The sequence below is a fragment of the Diabrotica undecimpunctata genome, chromosome 5, assembly GCF_040954645.1.
Source record: "Diabrotica undecimpunctata isolate CICGRU chromosome 5, icDiaUnde3, whole genome shotgun sequence".
NCBI classification, from domain to species: Eukaryota; Metazoa; Arthropoda; class Insecta; order Coleoptera; family Chrysomelidae; genus Diabrotica; species Diabrotica undecimpunctata.
This window is the reverse complement of record NC_092807.1, coordinates 99,389,487-99,412,940: the sequence shown is the minus strand read 5'-3', so window position 1 is coordinate 99,412,940 and position 23,454 is coordinate 99,389,487. Positions and strand designations below refer to the sequence as shown.

General features: G+C 34.2%; 1 protein-coding gene across 1 annotated transcript in view; it reads left to right on the top strand.

The window, feature by feature from the left end:
- LOC140441543 (uncharacterized) overlaps positions 1–23,454 on the top strand; it is a 67,950-nt gene that overhangs the window by 8,124 nt on the left and 36,372 nt on the right. The window contains exon 2 of the mRNA XM_072532332.1: positions 17,061–17,239. Within this exon, the coding sequence (XP_072388433.1) occupies positions 17,143–17,239 (97 nt within the window). The 5' untranslated portion in view covers positions 17,061–17,142. The remainder of the gene's footprint in view (positions 1–17,060; positions 17,240–23,454) is intronic.

Sequence of the window (23,454 nt, the reverse complement as noted above, 5' to 3'; positions counted from 1 at the left end):
TATCAGTAAATACTTACCACTACAATTTAGAAACAATAGAATTGGTAAGTTTCTTCTATTTTTTCACTAATAATTGTATATTTCTATAAATGTACCATATTTTTGCTTGTCGTCGACAATGCTTCAAATATTGGGAGAACTTGCTATTAACTTTCTCAGAATAGCGGACTGTTTAAGTCAACGCTTTCATCCCTAATCCAAAATAGTCCCAAATTCGTGAAATATACATTATTAATTAGAAATAACATTCTTAACATTCTCTGGTGAATCCTGACGTAGAGTAGTAACAAAAAATATAGCATCAGATGCATTTTGTGTTATTTTACTTGCATTTAAAGTTTCATTCGTATTTTTCATTTCAAAGATATTTACTTGATTCCAAAATTTATCCCAACTTTGTATAATTAGCTTATTAATTCCCGTTTTCTTAATTTCTTCGTCTAGTGATACATTAAAAAGCTCTCTTTTTATCGTATCCACTTTGTTGTGTTAATGGTTTCCATATTTCACTTACGATCTAGATATTAGCCTGGATATTATTTTTACTCTATTTACGTTCTTCATTTCCACTACAAGTTAATGTCTATTTAGCAGAGGTACATTAATACAATGAAATGAAAACGTAACTGAAAAGTACAAAAATCAAAATTAATTGCAATAAACATGGTATATTTCATAAATTTTCTAACCAGAACACAAAATAAGAAAGCAAGGTACTGATTTTTAATCGCAAAAACTACATAATTTAGAAGATGTAAATGTTACTTCAAACAATCTCCGCAACAAACCGAAATAATGGATTTTTTACTTTAATTGAGGTGAAAGTTGTGATACAGCGACGTATAAATTATATTACTACATTCAAATATATATTGCTTTAGGTAATTTCACGATAATATATCGTACATTGCTACTTGGGGGAGGTTGACGTAACATGACATACCGTTTTCTCTAAGAGTCTTAAAAAAAAAGGAAAAAGATACTTCTAACTTTTATGCTATAAAGGTAAAGAAAATTAACGTTTTTAGAAGTTAATTGAATCTTATAATTTATAATACTGGATAAAAAATGGTTACTGTCGCTTTCTACCTAGATATACTTGTAAAATTACCTACATAGTTCAAATTTAACTGTTTAATTGTTTATTTAATAAATAAAAATGAAAAAATAAAGCAATATTTATCTATTAGTTACACATTTCGCAAATAAATTGTTTTTATTATATGCTAATGCTCACAATATACTGACAATTTGTAGTTTAATTTATAAATGCCTCAACAAAATAGACATTTTGTTAAATAAACTCTCCTCCTCAATCTTTTCTCCTTCGTAAGGATGTATAGGCGTCATGTAATTTGTTTTCTACTATTTCTGTCCAATTATCTCTCTGCTGTGCTTGTTGTTTTGTTTCGGAGAATGAGTAACCAGTCATCTCCTTTATTTGGTCCGACCATCGTACTGGAGATCTTCCTCTGGATCTTTTACCCGCTGCGTTACCTTCAACTATCATTCGCTCCATGCCTTCTCTTCTTCTAGTTATATGTCCAAAATATCTCAGTATATTTTGGATGATAGTTGTGATGAGTCTAGTTTTTATGTTAAGTTCTGCTAGAATTGAGTTATTTGTGTGATGGGCGGTCCAAGGCATGCGCAACATTCTACAGTAAACCCACATTTCTAATGCCAGTATACGCTTTGAATCAGTTTTTTTTTATTGTCCAAGTTTCTAAAGCATAGGTGGCGATAGGAAATATCATTGCTCGAACAAGACGTAATTTTGTGTTTTTTGTAATGTCAGCATGTTCCTCTAGTTTTACACATATGTTTTTAACATATTTATTTGTATCCCTTCTGCATAAGTGTTTTATAGTTGTATTGTTTTTAAGTTTTCGTCTTTCTTCTACAAGATTGAGAGTCTCTTCAGTCATTCAATGTTTTTTCCTAGATGTCTTGTCTTTAGGATTAGTATTGTTGTAGCATTTGAAAATTCTCTGATGTTCTTCTTTGTATGTGTATTAAATTGAAATCCCGTCATATATGTATTCAAATAATAAAGAATGATTTCAGTGTATTTCTCTTTACTTTCATACAAGTTAAAATACTGTAGCGAGATTAAATAAAACGAGCGGTTCGAATTTATATAAATATATTTATTTATAAGTTTACAGTTCGGTACTCTCTTATCAACTAAACCCACTCATAACATCGTACCATATATATACCAAAAGTATAATGTTCGAGAACATTGTCGGGTGGCCCCACCTCTAATTCGTCTCATCGAAATCACCAGTCCGAAAGACGGGCGCTACTGAAATGCCGAATTCTTACGTTTTCTAGATTGATCCTTCTAAGAATTATGACGTATCGGAGATGGGCTATTTCGTTACAATACGCAAAAAGTATTTTCAATTCCTCTTGGCGTCGCCAAGTAATATAAACACATTTTTAGAGTTTGTTTATGTTTTACAAATGTGCACGTCCTCGGCTTTCTTTTGCAATTCATATTCTGGGTTTTAAATAAATATTTCCATCAAGTGTTTTGTTATTTTAAGTTATGCGAATGAATTTTAAAAGATAATTGCTCATTCTCACTTGGGTCGCTGTAAGAGACAGTCGGCTTAGGTGTGGATCCAAATTTTACATCAAATTTGGAATGTTCCTCGTTGTTCGTCTCTTTTCATGAAAAATATGTAACGTATTGTGGCAGTTAATGGTTCAGTTAAAGTTTTAAGTGAGGATTGGAAGAATCGCCGTTTCCATCCTCGTTTTGTTTCTCCCGGGTTGTCATCCCAGGCTTTTTGGCAGTTTGGAGATGAATTTGTTCGCGTGTTCGTTACACAGAGAGTGAAGCCCAGTTATACCCCAGAATCACCAGTGACGTCCAGTTACAGAAAATTGAAAGTGTTTTAGTGAAAAATCTAGGTAACTTTTTGTTTAAAATTTTAAAGTAAAGACAGACATTTTTTTTTCTGAAGTAATAATTGCTTTCATTAAAATTTAAAAATTGTAATATTTAACATTGTAAATCTTAGGGCATGGTTAGCTGTCATTTTAATTGTTGTTTCAAATTTAATTTTAACGTAAGACAGCTCGCTCTATTATTTTCGATATTCATTTGTTTTGTTTTTCTTTTTTAAAGTTAACCTCTATTACAGTAATAATTTTTTTGTCAGTTTATGTAATATCTCCAACTCCTAGATTTTGTAAACGGATGACATGTAAGTTTTCTGTTATTTTTGTACTCGGTAACTATTAATCTAGTAATTTGTGCCATTTATTTTTGCAACTGTTTGAGGTGAGACACAATAAATGTTTAATTTTATGTAAACCATTTTGTTTGATTATCTTGACTAACTCTCTAACTCATTTTTTTAGTTTCATTTGAAAATATATATTTTTTTATGTTTAATAATTATTTCAATAGTTACAACTAACTGTTGTAATGGTTTTCATGTAATTACTCGTTTTTTTAATATTTGTAAACTTTATAAGGTTCTGAATCACAGTAAAACAGAACTAAGTACAAAAATGTGTTTTATAGCTCAATTACATACCATTATTAAACAAAAAGTACAATTTTATGAGGTGGCTCTAATAATCTGATCACCCACTGTAATTCCCTTATTATATGTCAGCTTTCGCACTTTTTTTTATCTTGCCATTAATCTCAATCCTATATTTGAAAAAGTTACAAAAAAGCTAAAAAAATATAACATTATAATGTTACAGTTCAGAAAACGTCTGGATTCCAACAGTTTGTTTCAATTTGTACATGCCCTACATTCTACTTGCACAGCGAAATGGCCATTTACCCAGTTTATATTTACTAAGAATTTTGTTTATATACACACAGTGAAACTCGCAGATCATGTTCTACTAGTTTATTAAAGTGATTAAATAATTAGGTTTAAAAAGTAGTTCTAAGACCGTTTAATGTAATAGTATAATACATCAAGCGTTCTCATATAAACCAGATGCTGCTGATATAAGCATCCAACATTTTAAAGGGACATTGAATAAATTTTATATCTAATATATAAAATGCTTTTATTATTTAATATATATACAGGGTGTTTCAAAAAAGGTAACTCCGTCTCTAGGGTAGGTAAAAAACTGAAAAATAATTGGAGTTTGCTTAGTAAAAAATTTTTGTAACGCCATTAGTTTTCAAGATACAGGGCGTTGAAGAAAAAAAAATTTTACGCATTTTTTACGATTTTGCTGAAATTACTGGCAACATTGTAATGAAATTTTATACGAATATGTTTTTGAAGCTGATACATCCCATGAATTTGTTTTTATATCTGATTCTCATAGAGGGCGCTAGTTACACGGATCGTACTAAGTATTAGTCAATATAACTTTTTTAAGAGTATAATTATTAATCAAAATTTCACGTAAACTTAAACATCATTCAATTTTACGATACTGTGTACCGTTTTCGGAATATTTTGATTTGAAAATTATGAAGTAATAATTGATGCTGGTATAAAATAGTTAGTAATTCAACAAAACTCACAAGAATAAAATTAAATTAATGACTAAGAACGTAAAATAAAATTCAATTACAGTAAGTGTTCAAAATGCCCTCCGTTTTCGCGAATACACAAGTCTATTCTTTCTTCCAAAGATCCCATTAACCTTCTAAACGGTAGGGGATCAGCTATGATGTCATTAAATTGTGACGTTGAATTCTTTCTTCCAATTCTTGGCGTGAATTTACATCTGTAGCATAGACTTTTTCCTTAATATACGACCAAACTGCGTAGTCCAAAGGGTTAAAATCGCATGACCGAGGAGGCCAATGAATCGGCCATTTCGGCAAAATCGTAAAAAATGCGTAAATTTTTTTTTCTTCGTCGCCCTATATCTTGAAAACGGATGGCGTTACAAAAATTTTTTACTAAGCAAACCCCAAATTATTTTTCAGTTTTTTACCTACCCTAGGGACGGGGTTACCTTTTTTTGAAACACTCTGTATATATATATATATATATATATATATATATATATATATATATATATATATAGCAGTTTTACTCGTATATAATATCATAAGAGAGAAAATTTTGCCGACAATATTTTCGACTGGTACGAAAGTTTGTTGCCTGGCAATTTTCGCGAATTAAATTTTGACTGTTAAATCAGGAGACGCCAGTCTAGTGATTTTTTCCAAATTTCATAAGCAAAAATTGCCAAAAGGCAACAAACTTGAATAAAACCAGAAAAACATTTTGCCGGTAAATAATTTTCTCTCGAATGATATTCAACAAGACTATTTCACGAGAAAATTAATACACCATATCAACGAAACATAATCTTTATTTATTTTTTAACAATATTAAATGTAAATACAATGTTATACAAATAAATGTTATACAATTATTATAAGCTATAGTAGTTTGCCCATTCTTTTCTACCAAAGTATGATTTTGTGTATTATTGACCATTTGGGAACTCAAAGGTCCAGCTTCATTTGTTGTTCTGAGATTTTCGATCAACTTCTGGTGGTGACTGGAATCCAGCTGCAGATATGGTTGTAGAGAGCTTGCATTTGAGTGACCCGTTAATTTAATTAACTCCTGTTCAGAAACACCCTGCTTGAACAATGCTGACAGCGGAAGATCGATAAGAATGGTTTGTTATTTTATGTTTTTTTGTGTCTATTCCAATTTTTTCAGCTGACATTTTTGTCCACTTGGATTCCAAGCGGACAGTTTTTGAACCAAGATCCATCCTTCCAGTTGAGGTGAATGCTAAGAAAGAGTGTCTGATAAAATCTTTATTCACCTTTTTTCATTAATTTAAAAATTAATCAACTGGGTATCAATTTTCGTTTGATGAATTTCTTACCAGCCATTTGCTGCTTGCCAAAATTTTCGAACCGCCTTAATTTGTTTTGGAAAAAATGCTGTTGTATTCAATTCGGCCCGTAAATTTTTCCATAATATCAAATTCCTTCTGGAAAAAGTGAATCTTGCAGTTTACGGCCTCATTTTCTCTCCAAGCCAGTTCAAATAAGCAAAGGTGAAAAAACTTTTTTTGTGCTCCATCTGGGGTTTTCTCGTCGTAGCTTTGGATGATTTTTAGTAGTTTTTCGGTGGATAATGCTTTTGAACTGAGTTTTCTTTTTTCTTATACACTTTGAAGCTGCCTCCGCTTGGCATCTCTGGCCAATCTTGCACATTTGAAAGATATATTTGTGAAAGTATATAAGTGTGTAAAAACCCTAATAGAGAAAGCAGTGGAATACAATAAACCTCTAGTTCTAATATTTATCGATTTTCACAAAGCCTTTGACACAGTTGAGCTAAGCAAAATATTACAGGCGCTTAAAGAATGCAGGCTAGATTATAGATATACTAAATTATTATACAAAATATACCTGCAGGCGACAACCACTGTCAGATTACATACTAACAGTAATCGCATAAAAATAGAACGGGGGGTTAGACAAGGAGACCCAATGTCACCTAAACTTTTTAATACGGTGCTAGAACATGCTTTTAAGAATTTGGATTGGATGACAAAGGGAATAAAAATAGATGGAGAATATCTAAACAACTTACGTTTCGCCGATGATATACTTATAATAGCTGAAGATCTAGGTATGGCAAGAGAGATGGTACAGGAACTCGTTGTGGCTACAGAAAGTGTAGGTTTAAATATAAATATCTCGAAAACAAAAATCATGACCAATTTGGCACCCAACCAGAACATCAGTATTGGTGGAAAAGAAATAGAACTCGTAGATAGATATAAATACCTGGGACATGAAATTATGATTGGCAGGGGTAACCAGACTCATGAACTGAAGAGAAGAATCGGCCTTGGGTGGGCAGCATTTGGAAAACTGAGAGAAACTTTTAAAAGTGAGCTGCCCACATGCCTAAAGAGAAAGGTATTTGATCAGTGCGTCCTCCCAGTCTTGACGTACGGAGCAGAAACACTTACCTTAACAAAAGCAGCAGCTACCAAACTGAGAGTCACGCAGAGAAGAATGGAGCGGTCCATGTTAGGAATAACTCTGCGAGACAGAATAACCAACGAAGACATCAGGAGAAGAACCGGAGTGACTGATATCATCGAGAAGATAGCCAGACTAAAATGGAGATGGGCAGGACACATAGCCAGAATGACAGATGGGCGATGGACAAAGAGGTTATTGGAATGGAGGCCAAGGGAAGACAAGAGAAGCGTCGGTCGACCACCTACAAGATGGACTGACGATTTAAGAAGATTCAATAAAAACTGGATAAGAGCGGCGCAAGATAGACGGGGTTGGAAACATGAGGAAGAGGCCTATGTTCAGCAGTGGACTCTTGAGGCTGGATGATGATGATGATAAGTGTTGTATTAAATTTATGACAGTTGCTGGCTATTATTTATGTCCAATATTAATTTATCTCTAATTATTTTATTATAAATTGAAGATTACTCTTTATCTACGAGATGCACAAGAGATACTATTAAATTTATTATGGATATTAAAATAATAATATTTAAGATACCTAGTTTTTTTATGTATATATTTAATTAAACTTTTTTCGAATACAATATCTAGTTTTAATTGAATTAGTTTTAAGTAATATAAAAACAGTTTTATTATACTTTTATTATTAATTCATGGGTACTAATGTTTTACAATAAATCTAATTTTGAAGACGTTTTTATAAAATACCATACATGCAGTATATTCAATAATACAATTATTTTATAAAGTGTCATATAAAAAAGATCTTATCAAATGTATCGATGATTAAAATGTTTTTTCTGTCGATAGTTTCATTGAACCTGACCACCAATAAATATTAAAAAATTGACATTACATTAAACCACGGGCATATTTGACGAAAGAAAGTATTGGGCAACAAATAATAGGTTTACATTTTTTTATTTCACTTTCTATTGAATAGATGGTAATTAAGAAGTTATGTAATTAAAAACAACTTAAACAGACCATTCACGTTCCGATTTTTAGTCCGACTAGTGGTCCAACTTCCACAGTTGGATCTGAAATCGGACCGTGAGTGGGTTGGATGGATTAGTTGGACAACTAGTGGTACAATTTCCAACACTCCGGATTGGCTACAGAAGAATTATCAACAAACAACGAAAATTAAATTATAGTTGTACTGAAATTAGAAGTAACTGTTTCTTTATATTGTTCCGAAGTTATTTTCTTGTGACATCTTATGCAAATTTACTATTTTAGTTAGAAATAAGCCTGAATATTAGTTAGAAATTAAATTTATTTTACGTTTCGACTTCAACTGCGGAATATTTTGATAACGATTTCCGAAGTGGAAGTCCAAACGTCAAATACATTTAATTTCTAACTCATATTGTGGCTTATTCCCAATTATCCTCCTAATTATATTTTGCGTAGTGTTTACTCGATACATTTTTTGGTTAAGCGATTTACACCGTCTTTCGTGAAAACAAACTAGAACTGAAGTTGGACCGCTAGTTGGATAGCAAGTCAGAGAGTGAGTGGAGACGAATATCCAACTAGTAGTCCTACTAAGTGGGACCGCAAGTTGGAACGTGAATGCTCAGCATTAGATTAAAAAGTAAAACGGAAAGATCAAGAGGTCAAGTTTGCTTTAAATGTCATTGCCAAATTGCTAAACAAGTAGGATTGCAGTTTAGAAAATGATTTTTTTTACTTTTAAAATGTCGTCAAATAATTTATTTCTTAATCTGCCTCTTGTTTATTCATTTCCATCAGTTGCTTGTTTCCGTATTCTTATTTAAGTGACTTCTAATTCCAAATACCACCTTACATGCTTCATCTGATGGTTTCTCACTGATTAGAGTGTATTAACCCATTATAGGCCAGCATTCTTTATAGATCACTGAAAATTTAATTTTTTTAATACTTAAAATTTGTTTGAATTTAAATAAAAATTTTCCATATAGTGAAAAACATATTTTTCTAAAATAATGAATTACATACAGAGCGTCCCATTTGAAAAAATGGAACTGGGCAAAAATTTAGGATGGCGGTTTTATGCCAATTTTGACAGCACCCTGTCTAATGAAAAGGCAACTTTACACTGCAAACGATAATGCTGTATCTGGTTAATAAATTCGTTAGGAATTTAAACTTTTATTCAAATTACATTAGAGGATATTAAACTTTATATACACGGTAGAAAAGTGTAATCTTCATATAAAAACCACTATAACTCAAAAACTGTTCGCAATAGGTATAGAGAAGAATTAACAAATAATGTTCAGAATAACGTAACTATTTATAAAATTAAAAAATATACAGGGTGTCCCATTAAAAAAAAACGAAGTTATAAGCAACTTCTGGTTTAACCGAAAGTAGCAAAAAGATGAAAATATTTTCATTAAATAGGTCACTCTTTAAAACAACTTTGTTTCAATTTTTATGATTCAGTTACCTTTAGTTCTCGAGATATTTCTAATTGGCCACCCTGTATATATATATGATATTTTATCAAAATTTAAATTTTTACTCTTCTAGTTGTAAGTATTGAAATATTCACTTTGTTTACATAGAATAATAATTATTCTAATAAATTTACAGTTTTTTCCTGAAGAAGTCACAAAATCGTAACGAAATATTGTGACAAAACAAATAGAGTTTTATTTCCCAAAGACCAATTGCTGACACTATAAATCAATATATATATATATATATATATATATATATATATATATATATATATATATATATATATATATATATATATATATATATATATATATGTTCGGATAAGTTTCCGCGGTCAGATAAATGAAAATTACTGAGTTCTCGGGAAGAACCGCGTTGAGAATTTAAAACTCGACGTTTCGGCACCCATTTTGGAGCCATTATCAAGAGTGATACGGTTCGGTTCGAGTTCGGGGTCTCAATCTGCCTACTCTCCTCACTCGAGACGTACCAGTATCGTGTTCTATATTGCAAGAACTGTCTCTCGGCACTGAGGTCTCAATCTGCCTACTCCTCAGTGTCGAGTGACTCGACATATACTATGATCCTGTGACTTAGCGCCTAACGATTTCTTTTTTTGGGGTTTTCTCAAACAAAACATTTATAGGCATTAGTTTGAAAGGGCCACAAACCTAGTCTAATTAAGGGCAAAAATACTTTATTTCTCTGCAAGCATTACACCAGCCCTACTCCAAAATATGAAGAGAAATCTGTATGACATATTTGGTTACTGTTTAGCACAAGAAGGTGGAATATTTGAGCCCTTAATTTATTAATCTGCTTCCTAATTTTTATTTTTTGTTAGGTACATTTTACGAAGTTTGTAGGTTCTTAATTAGGTAGTATTTTTTATGTTTAAGTTTGGAAGCGTTTTATTGTTTGTTTTTTTATTTAAAATTACAAACGATTCTTATTCTTATTTTTTTTCTTCTTTCTTGCCTTATTGTTATAAGCTTTGTCCATAAAATTTGTACGATTTTCAGTAACAATACTTATTTATTTGTATTACTATTAAGGCTAAAAAATATTCTTAATTCCTATGGTCAGCAATATCGTTATCTTTATATATATATATATATATATATATATATATATATATATATATATATATATATATATTTATTTATATATTTTTAAAAGAACTTTTAGGTAATTTTTGTAAAATAATATAATACTGTTACGATAAATATCCTGGCCTAAAAATAACCGTAAATATTATGACTAATCCTGTTATGTTGTAGATTGTGCAAGACCTGAACGGAAGCTTCCAAAAAACAACATTTCGAAAGTTCGAGGCGAGTCGATGGGAAATCCAGTTTGCCTTTACCGTCGCTGTCCGGTCTACTCAAGAAGGTTTTAGATTTTTCGAGTCTAACGGTACTGAGTATATAACAGGACATTTTATTTGGAAGAAGGGAGAAGGGAGGATATTTATTGTTACGCTCGCTTTTAAATAAATTATGTATTTTTAGTGATAAATAAATTAATATAAGTTATTGTGCTTTTTAATAAATTAAGATAAGAACCTTTTGATAAAGACATTATAAATTAAAGACATAACAATTAATAAATTCACAACAATTGGTGTCAAAAGTGGATATAAAATAAATTGTGAAAATGACGACGATTTATGAGCTCACAGTGACGAATTTAAGAAGGCATCTCGAAGACAGAGAATTAGCTTCTACCGGAAAAAAGGCTGAGTTAGTCCAACGACTAAAGAACGCTTTGCTAGAAGAAGGACTAGATCCAGAGACTTATATATTTGAAGATGCTGTCCTCTCGTCGATTTCGAAAGTTTCTGGTGACATCGCATCATTAGAGAACAAAGTTTCTGGCGATATTTCGAAAGTTTCCGGCGACATCGCGTCATTAGAGAACAAAGTTTCCGGTGACATCGCATCATTGGAGAACAAAGTTTCTGGCGATATTTCGAAAGTTTCCGGCGACATCGCCTCATTAGAAAACAAAGTTTCTAACGAGATTTCTTCTCTGGGAAGTAAATTTTCTGCTAACATCTCTAAAGTAACTTCTGAGATGTCTGCCCTCGACGATAGAATGTCTTCGCTAAAAAACCAAGTTGCTGCCGATATGTCGGCCTTCGAAGAAAAGATTAAAGAGATAGAAAGGAAGATGGAGGAAACAGGGACAGCAGAGAGAGGAAACAATCCAATTACAGTGGAGGCAAAAGAAGAAGAGACGAAATGTAAGTTGGAAACACGGCCGAAATTTGATGGAAGTGGAGGTTCTGTCCATGTGAAAGTCCCAACTTTCGATGGAAAATCGTCATGGAACAACTACATGAAACAGTTCGAATCAGCCGTAAGAGCAAATGGATGGTCTGAAAAAGAAAAGGCGGTAAACCTGACTATCGCTCTTCGAGGAGATGCCTTAGATGTGCTTCAGACCATAGCCGTAGAGGAGACCGATGATTTCGAACAACTGAAGAAGAGGTTAAATATGCGATATGGCCACGAACATTTGGAGCATGTATATCAGTCGCAGCTTAAAAATCGTAGACAGAAGAAAGATGAGGCTCTTCAAGAATATGAGGTAGATATTGCCAGATTAGTACGATATGCTTATCCAACAGCTCCCGAAGACATGATGGAAAAATTGGCCGTTCAAACGTTTATTGATGGTCTTCGTGATCATGAAATGCAGAGAACACTGCGATTAGCTCGTCACAAGACGCTGGTTGATGTCTTATCCGCCGCCCTCGAATACGAGTCAGCTACGCAGGCCTCTGGTGGGTACAGTAAAGTTAGGACTGTAAAAGAGGAAGGAGATGAAGATAAACTTGACCAGCTCGTTAATATGATGAAAATTATTACATGCAAGAAAACGAAGACCATAAAATCAAGAAACTCACCATCAGGAAAACCAGAACGAGTCGGCTTTAGGGGAGCAGCTTCGACCCGGAACTTTTCCAAAGACCCTCTTATACTAATAGCTTCTTTGAAATGTCGTGAAGATAGTGTATATGTAGATGGAGACATAAATGGTAAAAAGCATACGTTGTTGGTGGATACCGGAGCGACCAAAACCATTATACGCCCGACAGTTATAAACAGCCGAAAGAAACTGTTACCAACGAGGTTGCGACTTCGGACCGCTACAGGTGAAAATGCCAACATTCATGGAGAAATCCAGGTACAATTGGGAATTGGAGCAGAAAAGTTTGTCCATACTGTTATAGTTGCTGACATCGAAGAGGATGTTATATCAGGAATGGACGTAATGAATATGCATGGATTCCAATTGGATTTTAAGAATAAGGTAATCAAAGTTGGCAACGAGGAAGTATTTCTCCATCCACATAATGACAACACTGTGGAAGCAGCCATTAAAGAAGATACAGTCGTGCCTGCGAGAAGTGAAACGATCATAGTAGCGCGGCTACAGGGAATTGTGGACGAAGGGAGACCTGTTATGATGGAGCCTTGGAACCACGACGATGAGGTTGGCCGTGGAATCATAATTGGAAAGGAATTGGTGACTTTGGCTAAGGAAATTCCTGTGAGGCTTATCAATGTCAATGACTACCCAGTGACCATAAAGAAAGAGACAAAAGTAGGAACTTGTGTACCTGTGACATCCATAATCCGTCAGGCGACAACATCTGATAATTCCAACGACAAATTCGACCAAATGGTTGCAGTTGCAGGACAGTCTCTAAATCAGATGGAGAAAAGGAAATTAAGGGAATTTCTTCGGCAGTATCGTGATATTTTCGTACCGAAAGGAGGAAAGACGGGAAGAACTACCGTTGTTAAGCATAAAATTGATACTGGTAATGCTAAGCCAATTCGTCAAACAGCTCGACGATTACCACAGGCGAAGAGAGAGGAAGCTGAAACGATTGTTCAGGAAATGAAGAAAGACGGGGTGATAGAACCTTCTACGAGCCCATGGGTCTCTCCGGTGGTCCTGGTTAAGAAGAAAGACGGAACGACGAGGTTCTGTGTGGATTACCGTTTGCTGAACAACGTTACCAAGAAAGATAGTTATCCTCTGCCTCGGATCGATGACACATTGGACACATTGGCTGGAAGTAAATTGTTTTCTACTTTAGATTTGAAGTCTGGATACTGGCAGGTAGAAATGGACCCAGTAGATAAAGAAAAGACAGCCTTCACCACAGGATCTGGATTGTGGCAATACAACGTTATGCCATTTGGACTTTGTAATGCTCCTGCGACATTTGAGAGGCTTATGGAAAATGTGTTGAGAGGGTTATCTTGGAAAACATGTCTGGTTTATTTAGATGACATAATCGTCTTGGGGGAGACATTCGAAGATCATTTGAGGAATTTAGAAAACGTTTTTAATCGACTTAAAGCTGCCCAATTGATGCTAAACCCCAAGAAGTGCCAGCTATTTCAAGGTAAAGTCAATTATCTGGGTCATATAGTCAGTAAAGAAGGAGTGGCCGTGGATAAGGGAAAAATCGATTCCATTAAGGAATGGCCAAAACCAACTGACAAACACCAAATGAGAAGTTTTCTTGGACTATGTACATACTACCGAAGGTTTATTAAGAAGTTCGCAGATATCGCTAAGCCATTAACGCGACTTACGGAGGAAGCAAGAGATTACCGCTTTGATACAGACTGCCAAAATGCCTTTGAGACGTTGAAAAAGCATTTAATAACAGCACCAATTTTAGGGTATCCACTGCCAGAAGGAGAGTTCATCTTAGATACGGATGCAAGTAATGTGGGAATTGGAGGAGTGCTGTCTCAGATTCAAGGAGGACAGGAACGAGTTCTCGGATATTTTAGTAAAGTTCTTTCAAAACCTGAACGGAATTATTGCGTCACGAGAAGAGAACTTCTGGCAGTAGTGAAATCAGTAGAGCACTTCTATCAATACCTCTATGGTAGAAAGTTTCTAATCCGAACCGACCATGCCGCCCTTAAGTGGTTGATGCAGTTTAAGAATCCAGAGGGTCAGATAGCCAGGTGGATCGAACGACTCCAAGAATACGATTTTAAGATTGAGCACCGGGCCGGAGTTAGCCATAGAAACGCTGATTCTCTTTCCAGAAGGCCATGCCCAGCAGAGTGTTCCCACTGCAACAAAACGGAATCCAAGGAAGCAGCAGTGCTAAGAACGACGATTGTCAACGACGACTGGACGCCTACTAAGATAAGGGAAGAACAAGAGAGAGATCCAGTTATACAGAAAATCCGAAAATGGAAAGAGGAAAACCATCGACCACCTTGGCAGGAAATATCAAACCTATGCTCAGTAGTTAAGACGTATTTGGCCCAGTGGGACTCATTTATCATCGAAGATGGCTTGCTCAAACGAGTCCTGGAAAATGATGACGGTTCAGAGAAGAGAAGACAGTTGGTGATCCCAAAGGGCAGAATAGCCGAAGTACTTCGTCAGTTACACGACAGTCCATCGGGAGGGCATTTTGGTGTAAAGAAAACCCTTCAGCGAATTCGGGAACGGTTTTATTGGATGAACAGTTCCGACGATGTAAAAGACTGGTGTAAGAAATGTACTATTTGTGCCACGAGTAATGGGCCTTACCGAAAAAGGAGAGCTCCTATGAGACAATATAATGTTGGAAGCCCGTTTGAAAGAATAGCTTTGGACATCGCTGGGCCATTTCCAGAAAGTGAAAATGGAGGCAAGTACATGTTGGTAGTAATGGATTACTTTACTAAGTGGGTCGAGATTTACGCACTTCCCGACCAGAAGGCCGCCACCGTTGCAGATAAGTTGATCCAAGAATATATCAGCCGATTTGGAGTGCCTTTGGAGATACATAGTGACCAAGGCAGGAACTTCGAAAGCGATCTATTCCAAGGAATATGTGATAGACTAGGCATGAAGAAAACAAGAACTACCGCGTATCATCCGCAATCGGATGGTATGGTAGAACGAATGAATAGGACAGTTGGCAAGTATTTGACAAAGATGGTGTCCGATCATCAGCGAGACTGGGACCAATACCTTCCGTTCTTCACAATGGCCTACAGATCTGCTGTTAACGAATCAACAGGCCAGACACCAGCCAAAGTCCTATTCGGACGCGAAATGCGACTACCTTGTGATCTCGAGTTTGGATGTCGACCTGTAGAAGATGTAGCAGGTGAAGATTATGTGATCGAATTACGAAGAAGAATGGACGATGTCCATGAGTTGGTCCGTTCCCACCTTCAGATCGCTAGCGACCGAATGAAGAAACGGTACGATACACAAGCCGAAAAGGGTTGCTTTAAGAAGAACGACAAAGTATGGCTGTATAATCCCAAGAAGCGAAAAGGTTGTTCTCCCAAATTGCAGCAGTTTTGGGAAGGTCCATACCTCATTATGGAGAAGATCAACGATGTCATCTACCGAATAAGCAAGATTCCGAAGGGAAAGCCGATGATAGTACACCATAACCGGCTGGCGTCTTTCGAAGGTGACCACGACGTAGATGAAGAAGTGGAAGTAAACCAAGTCCAAGACGTGTCTGACCTCACGTTTGAGGAATTCATGGGTGCCTATGGAGGTACCGGTAAAGCAAGACATGGTGTTACCACTGAAGAAAAGCAAGATCTACTCGCGCTCCCCGATGACTACTCGCTGGCCCTTACCATCCCGGCCAGTATCAAAGACGCACCAGGGTTGGCATCCGTCTTTCGAAGGAAGTTTGGTCGAGTTGCAGAACTTCAATGCCAGGTGCCAGCTCCCGGTAAAACCTTGAAACTCCAAGATGCATCACGTTACCTTTTCTACCTGGTAACAAAAGACACTGCCCGTGACCAACCTACCTACCGAGATGTGTGGGAAGCCTTACTTCAATTGAGAGAGCACGTACTAGAGTCCGACGTGAAAAAGTTAGCCATGCCAAAGTTGGAGTGCCGCCAATTAGATTGGAGGGTTATCCGAAATATGGTGGAGGAGATCTTTAAAGACACCGAAGTCCAGGTGTTAGTCTGTTGCAATCCGCATAGTTACTGGTGCGGAGAGAAAACCGTCCCTTGTCATTTTTATACAACTGGAAGTTGTAAAAGAGGGTCCAGTTGCCGATACCAGCATACAGTTCCGGTTCCAGTCCCGACAAGGTTCCAGGAGGAACCATCTTTTAAGAGGGGGGCAATGTTACGATAAATATCCTGGCCTAAAAATAACCGTAAATATTATGACTAATCCTGTTATGTTGTAGATTGTGCAAGACCTGAACGGAAGCTTCCAAAAAAACAACATTTCGAAAGTTCGAGGCGAGTCGATGGGAAATCCAGTTTGCCCTTACCGTCGCCGTCCGGTCTACTCAAGAAGGTTTTAGATTTTTCGAGTCTAACGGTACTGAGTATATAACAGGACATTTTATTTGGAAGAAGGGAGTTAATAAAAAAGATTCGCGCCCGCGATATTTATTGTTACGCTCGCTTTTAAATAAATTATGTATTTTTAGTGATAAATAAATTAATATAAGTTATTGTGCTTTTTAATAAATTAAGATAAGAACCTTTTGATAAAGACATTATAAATTAAAGACATAACAATCAATAAATTCACAACAATACCAATATTGTTAGATTGTATTCTGTTGTATAAAAATTAATTAAATTTTTTTTTTGTATTCCAGATAGAACTTTATACAATTCGCTGGTCTCGATATGTACATGTTGTTATGGTAACCTGTGAAGAAAAACTAGTGAAAAACAAAAATGACTGCCATACCCAACTTAGCTCTTGTAAGGTTAGCAGTCTTCTTGGGAATGGTAGCAGCTACTGTAACTCTATTATATTTAGCTCCCGTACCAAGTAAGTAAACGAATTAGTACTATTATTTATTATTGTTTATTTTTAATTCCTGTTCTTTTAAGATTACAAAAGAAAGGTTCAAGTATCTTACATAGAAGCTACAATGTACATATAAAGCTTTCTATTCCTTCTTGCTTAATAACTCGATATTAACTAGTGTTAGTCTTAGTAATAAACGCACCATAAAAACATTAACGTAAATTTATACACCTGATAAAGCCATTATCATCTTTTACTTTTATTCTAATCATTATCTCGATAAATATTAATATAAAAGAAAACAAAATATTTATTTAATCGCTAAATATATATATACAATTTCTCCACAAAGAAAGTTTTAAAGTGACTGACCCATTCGTGATGTTACTAGAAGAACGGTACATGTTATATCAATGGCACGGCGAATGCTAAAGCAGTGAAAGTGGTTTCCGAAATAAAAGATTAATTACGTAAATGATGTTGTAACATCCGAAAATTAAATATTATGCTTCTATAAAACCGGCTCTCAATAAATCAACACATTCATTGAAGTTCGTATGGATTGTATATTTAAGAAAGTAAGTAAATCAGTAGACCAATGTAATATTTTGCTTGCATAAGATATTTCTTTGGAATCAAAAATAATTAGGAAAATACACACTTCAGTACAGTTCATTTATTTATTTAGCGTAACGGGTCAGGTCAGAACTAGTGTCACAGAAAAGAAAATATACTACAATAGGGATGTTCACTAATTTTTAAATATAGTTAAATTCAATTAAATTCAATAGATTATAAAATATATAAAAATATAGTAAACATGAAATTGTTTAAAAATATATATTTTTTAAGATAAATCAATTCTTAATTTTAATTCTGATGGAGGCTAGAAAAACGGCTCCTCGCAGCGAGGCTACGGTGTGTGACGTCAGCAGTCGTATAGACAACTTGTTGTGTATACGTATTTACGAAGTGTAACCAGTTCTTTAAGTATTTATACAGTGATAATGAAGCCAAATAAGTGGTGTTTGCTACAAAGAGAGGGAAAAACTAGAAAAGGCAGTTATTATGCAAGTTAGAAAAAAAAAAATAAATGCAAATATCTATACCTTGGAAGGAATCAACACTATGTTCATTTTTAAAACTTTACAGGAGAGCAGTTTTAAACTTTTTTTCACCAAAAAGTATTATTGCTGCAGCTATTTATTGAGATATCGAAACAATATTTTAATAGAACATTCTGTTTACTGTTATTTACATAATACATTTGTTATGTTTAAAAACAAATTTGTTTCTGTGTTTTTTAACCCTTTTAACGGACATGGTGTTGTATCCATCTAATAAAGTTATTGTACTGTAAGAATTAGTATGGGGTATTCAATAAAAACTACAATCCTATTTGACTTTTACTGATAAAATTTATTTAACCATACAATTTACCTTTACAAATACAAATAATACATCTATGTATTTAACCAAAATGGCATTTTAGGTACAAACAACTCAGTCATCCTCAAGTAAGTCTCCTTCTGGATAGTCACTATTAGTATTACTAGTATGTATGCTTTAAGTTTTGATAAAAATCATGGCAAAATGTAGGAACATATGACAGTAATGCCAATAGATCGTTATACTTTTGTTGTGATATAAGTATTGGACTTTGTGATACCAGTTACAAATCTTTTGGCAATGTAAGGTGTCGCCTTCGAAACCTAACAAGGTCAATCTCCTGGTTTTCGTCATGAAAATTACTTTTTAAAAACAGAGTTCCAATGCTGTTTTATTTAACTTGCAGTTAAACACAGTTTGTCAGAAGAACTTGTTGTTTGTTAATGTCTCTTTTCTATTAATCAAAGGCGGATTTTAAGATGTTTTGTCATCATACAAAGACCTTAAATTTTTAAAATCTTCTAGTTCCATATTATGTACGGTATATTTCATTGAGGTTTGTCTGACTAACTGCTGCCAGTCCCAGGGCGTGTAAATAGAAATGTTAAGTTTTTTCTCTTTCTTACTTTTTAAACAAGTATTAATGCTAACATTTTTATTCTGGCCGTAACATTTGTAAGGCCATAGTATGATTTCTTCTATGTTACTGTCAGGAATGACGGTATCTGCCCATTTTGGTAATGCAGATCTTATTTCATTTCCACTACGAATAGTTTATCAGAACTTTTGTCTATATCAGACTGATCTTCGTTATTAAAAAAAACTCAAGGCATCTCTAATAATATGCTCTTCATTTAAAACATCATTGCTTGGTGTATTATTTGATTCTGAAATTAAACAAGGCGTATAATATTGGTTGTAAAAGATGTAATAATATTGCTAGTCTAAGGTTGGTATCAAATCACTACATTACCCTTTTGAGGTTATGCTTTTTAATAATTTAAAAATAATGAGCAAAAAGGTAGCTTACCTGTAAACGCAGTAGAAGAATTCGCAGAACTTTTTAGTAGGTACTTCAAGAATCTTTCTCCTACGAGTATTATGGTTCATTGTTCTTATTATTAGTAACAAACCACTGTAAACACACCATAAATGGCAAAAGTGTTATTAGATCACTAACAGTCTACCTCTCATCATAGAGATATGCGCGGCGGTAATTCACATGCTTAGAGGGACAAAACATTAAGTCCACATGGTGTTTTATCCCTCTAAGTAAAAATGGCCTTGGTGTTCTTTTAAAGGTCACTTTCTTTATCAGCAAATGGTTTAGGACCTAGTGCTCTATTTCCTTTCCTCTAAATACAGATATAAAAACCTGTGGTTTGACAATTTTAAGTGAATATGGTGTTAAATTGTTTGGAACTGTAATAAAAATCTTCTCAGAATTGTTTTTAGATGTATTTAGACACCCAGGAACAAAACACCACTTATTTGGCTTCGTTATCGGTGATTAAATACTTAAAGAACTGGTCACACTTCGTAAATACGTATACAAAACAAGTTGTCGATACGACTGCTGACGTCACACACCGTAGCCTCGCTGCGAGGAGCCGTTTTTCTAGCCTCCATCAGAATTGAAATTAAGAATTGATTTATCTTAAGAAATTTATATTTTTAAACAATTTTATGTTTGCTATGTTTTTATATATGTTATAACCTATTGATTTTAACAATATTTAAAAATTAGTGAACATCCCTATTGCACAATTGGTAGATATGATCGTCAAAGTTCAGCTCATGGTGGCATCCTAATTCTTTCCACAAATAGTGATTTCTCTCCGGCAACAAAATATGACTTTCTGTTGAATAAAACCTTCTTTGAGTTTTCCTTAGTTTATAATAAGAATCTTAATAGATCACCTGACTCTTCCACGGAACTATTTTTTCAGAACCTGCTAGATGATTTGCCCAAAATAGCAAAAAATTCTATTCGGTGACTTTAATATTAATTATGCTGCTGCTTGTGCTACCCAAGTATCCTTGGTCAATATATTCGAATCGTATGGTCTCATAATGCACGTTACTTCCCCTACAAGAATTACTAAGACAACACTTATCATAATTGATTATATTGTCTCAGATTTCTCACCCCTTGATGTACGCTCTACAATTAATAATGCAGGACTATCTGATCATGAAATATTATATACACTCTTAACAAACCCTTCTCGAAAACCCGACGTTTAAGTAGGGTTTTTTCCGATCACAACTTTCGTTCATTCCAAAATTTATGCTTGACTTCTGGATAGTACTTTCCTTCTATGAATGTTGTAACGAATTATTTTGCCTACCTTAGGGTAAGATTATGGGGGTAGAAAATTGGGGACAGAAACTACTGGGGGTGAAGATAGGGCAAGCAAAATAATCGTTACTTGTGCGAACGGCACTCAGGGTTTGTTAGGAGAGCTGGGGTCGTGGATAAGTAAACGACAAGGGGTCGGATTAGGGCAACTACAAAAATATGAAACAAAAGGTCATGAAACTCTTGGGACAAACAAAACAAAAAAAAACAGGAAACACCTCTAGTAATTTTAAAAAGGGCGCCACTTCGAGGTGCCTAATTATAACCATTACAACAACTAGTTGTAAATAGGGAAATAATTATCAGAAATGCAAAACATATCTTTTTCAAATGAAACTCAAAAAAGGGTTAGTTAAAAAAATAAACATTTATTGTGTCTTACCACAAACAGTTACAAAATAGACAAACAAATTTACTATATGAATAGTTACCAAGTCAAAAATCTAAAGAAAAACTTACATGTGTCATCTGTTTACAAATTCTGTTGCTACAAAACTTACAAAATTGCATGGAAGTTAACCTTTTTTTTTTTAAACAAAACAAATCAATATCAAAAATACTAAAACGAGCTGTCATAAATTAACAATAAATTTAAAACAACAATTAAAATGACAGCTAAAGTTAAAACCTAAAATTTACAATTTAAAAAAAAAAACAAAAATTTAAATTGTAACGAAAAAGCAATTATTGTTATAAAAAAATGTTTGTCTTGACTTAACAAAACAAACAAACACTAAAAAGTTACCTGAGTTTCACAAAAATTACACTTGAGCTGTAAACTGGACTTCTTAAAAACTCAACAATAGCTGGGAATCTCTGACACACGAACAAAAAGGAAATTGGGTCACTGGAACACAAACCTTGGAAACTAAACTGGACTTGGCTTCTTAAAAACAGGAATAGGTACAACTGGATACAATGGCAACATTTCAAAACTGACTTAAAACTGTAACTGAACCATTAAACTGCTACTATATTTTACATATTCTTCATAAAAAAAGACGAACAACGAGGAACATTTCAAATTTGACGTAAAATTTGGACATAACGCTGAAGACCACCGCTCTTCACCGCGGCTCCAACGAAAGTGATGAAATTATCTTTAAAATTCATTCGCACAATCTTGGTATAAACAAAACGTAAAAACTGGAATATTTATTTGAAACGCAGAATCGGGCGGTTTGAACAAAGAAATATCGAGGAACATACGCAGCTGCGAAATAAATAAACAACTCTAAGATGGTTTATATTAACTCGAGTCGACCTAAGAAGGAATTGAAATATATTTCGGGTATTTTAACTTAAAAGATACGAACTAAGAAACATGGAAACAATTCTTCGTTATTATAATGCACATATGAGGGGATTTCAATTTAATACATATACGAGGGGATTCTCAAATGCTACAATGTGGACTATAATTTCAGTGATTTTTTAGATAGGCTTGTCTGTATTTTCAATAAGACATTTCCTTTAATTACAATTAAGCCAAAAAATCACAAACCCTGGACTACCAAAGGTATCCGCGTATCAGCCAAGAATATGCGTTCACTACTGTACATCAAGAAATTTACTACCAACGTCTCTACCACTGAATATATCACCAAGTATCTACAAAGGAACTTATCTAAAACTTCCTTATCAAAACAGCTAAAAAAGCGTACTATCAAAATCGTCTGGGATTAAACAGATACTCTAAAACTGTTGCAAAAGAAACTATCCGTAATAAACGATCTGTGAAATATCACCAACACAGCTTAAAACTGAAAGTCTAAATGAATACTTTGTTAATGTGAGTAAAAATATAACATCAACTATTTTGCCAAAACAAGATCCCATTTCCTATCTGCCCAATTCAAAAAAGGTCCCGAATTCATTACTTATAAGATTAGTTGATAAATCTGAACTGATCCAAACAATCAATACTTCAGAAGAAGCAAATCTTTCCTGTAGTACTGATGGACTATCCACAAAATTTTCATCAAATCCCCCAAAAAATGTGTTGGAAGTCCCGGCCTCACTAATTAATGATTCCTTAGAAAAAGGTATATTTCCAGAGTGCCTAAAGACAACCATTACACTAGTCAAGAAAAAAAAGTTGCGACTGATGTTAAAATGGCTGTACCAGGGGCTTTAAAGCATCCTGATTGCGAATTCAAACACCAAAATTCTCACCACATATATATTTTGAGTTATGGAATACATCAAATAATGTTATTTATTATAAAAATTCTTATATACTATATATAAATAAATCCAGAACTAGAAACAAAAATTATGGTAAGTCTTTTGTATACAAATTCTTTGCAAACGCTGATTTCTTTTTATACTCTCTATCACTTTCTCTCATGAGGAACCAAGAGTAATTTCCCATCATTGCTGCATCCCATCTTCCCTAGTAGCGTTGCTCCAATTTTCCGGAAAAAAAAAATTAAATGGGAGTGCAGAAAGTGCATTTTTAGAGACATGCGACAGCCCATTTTGA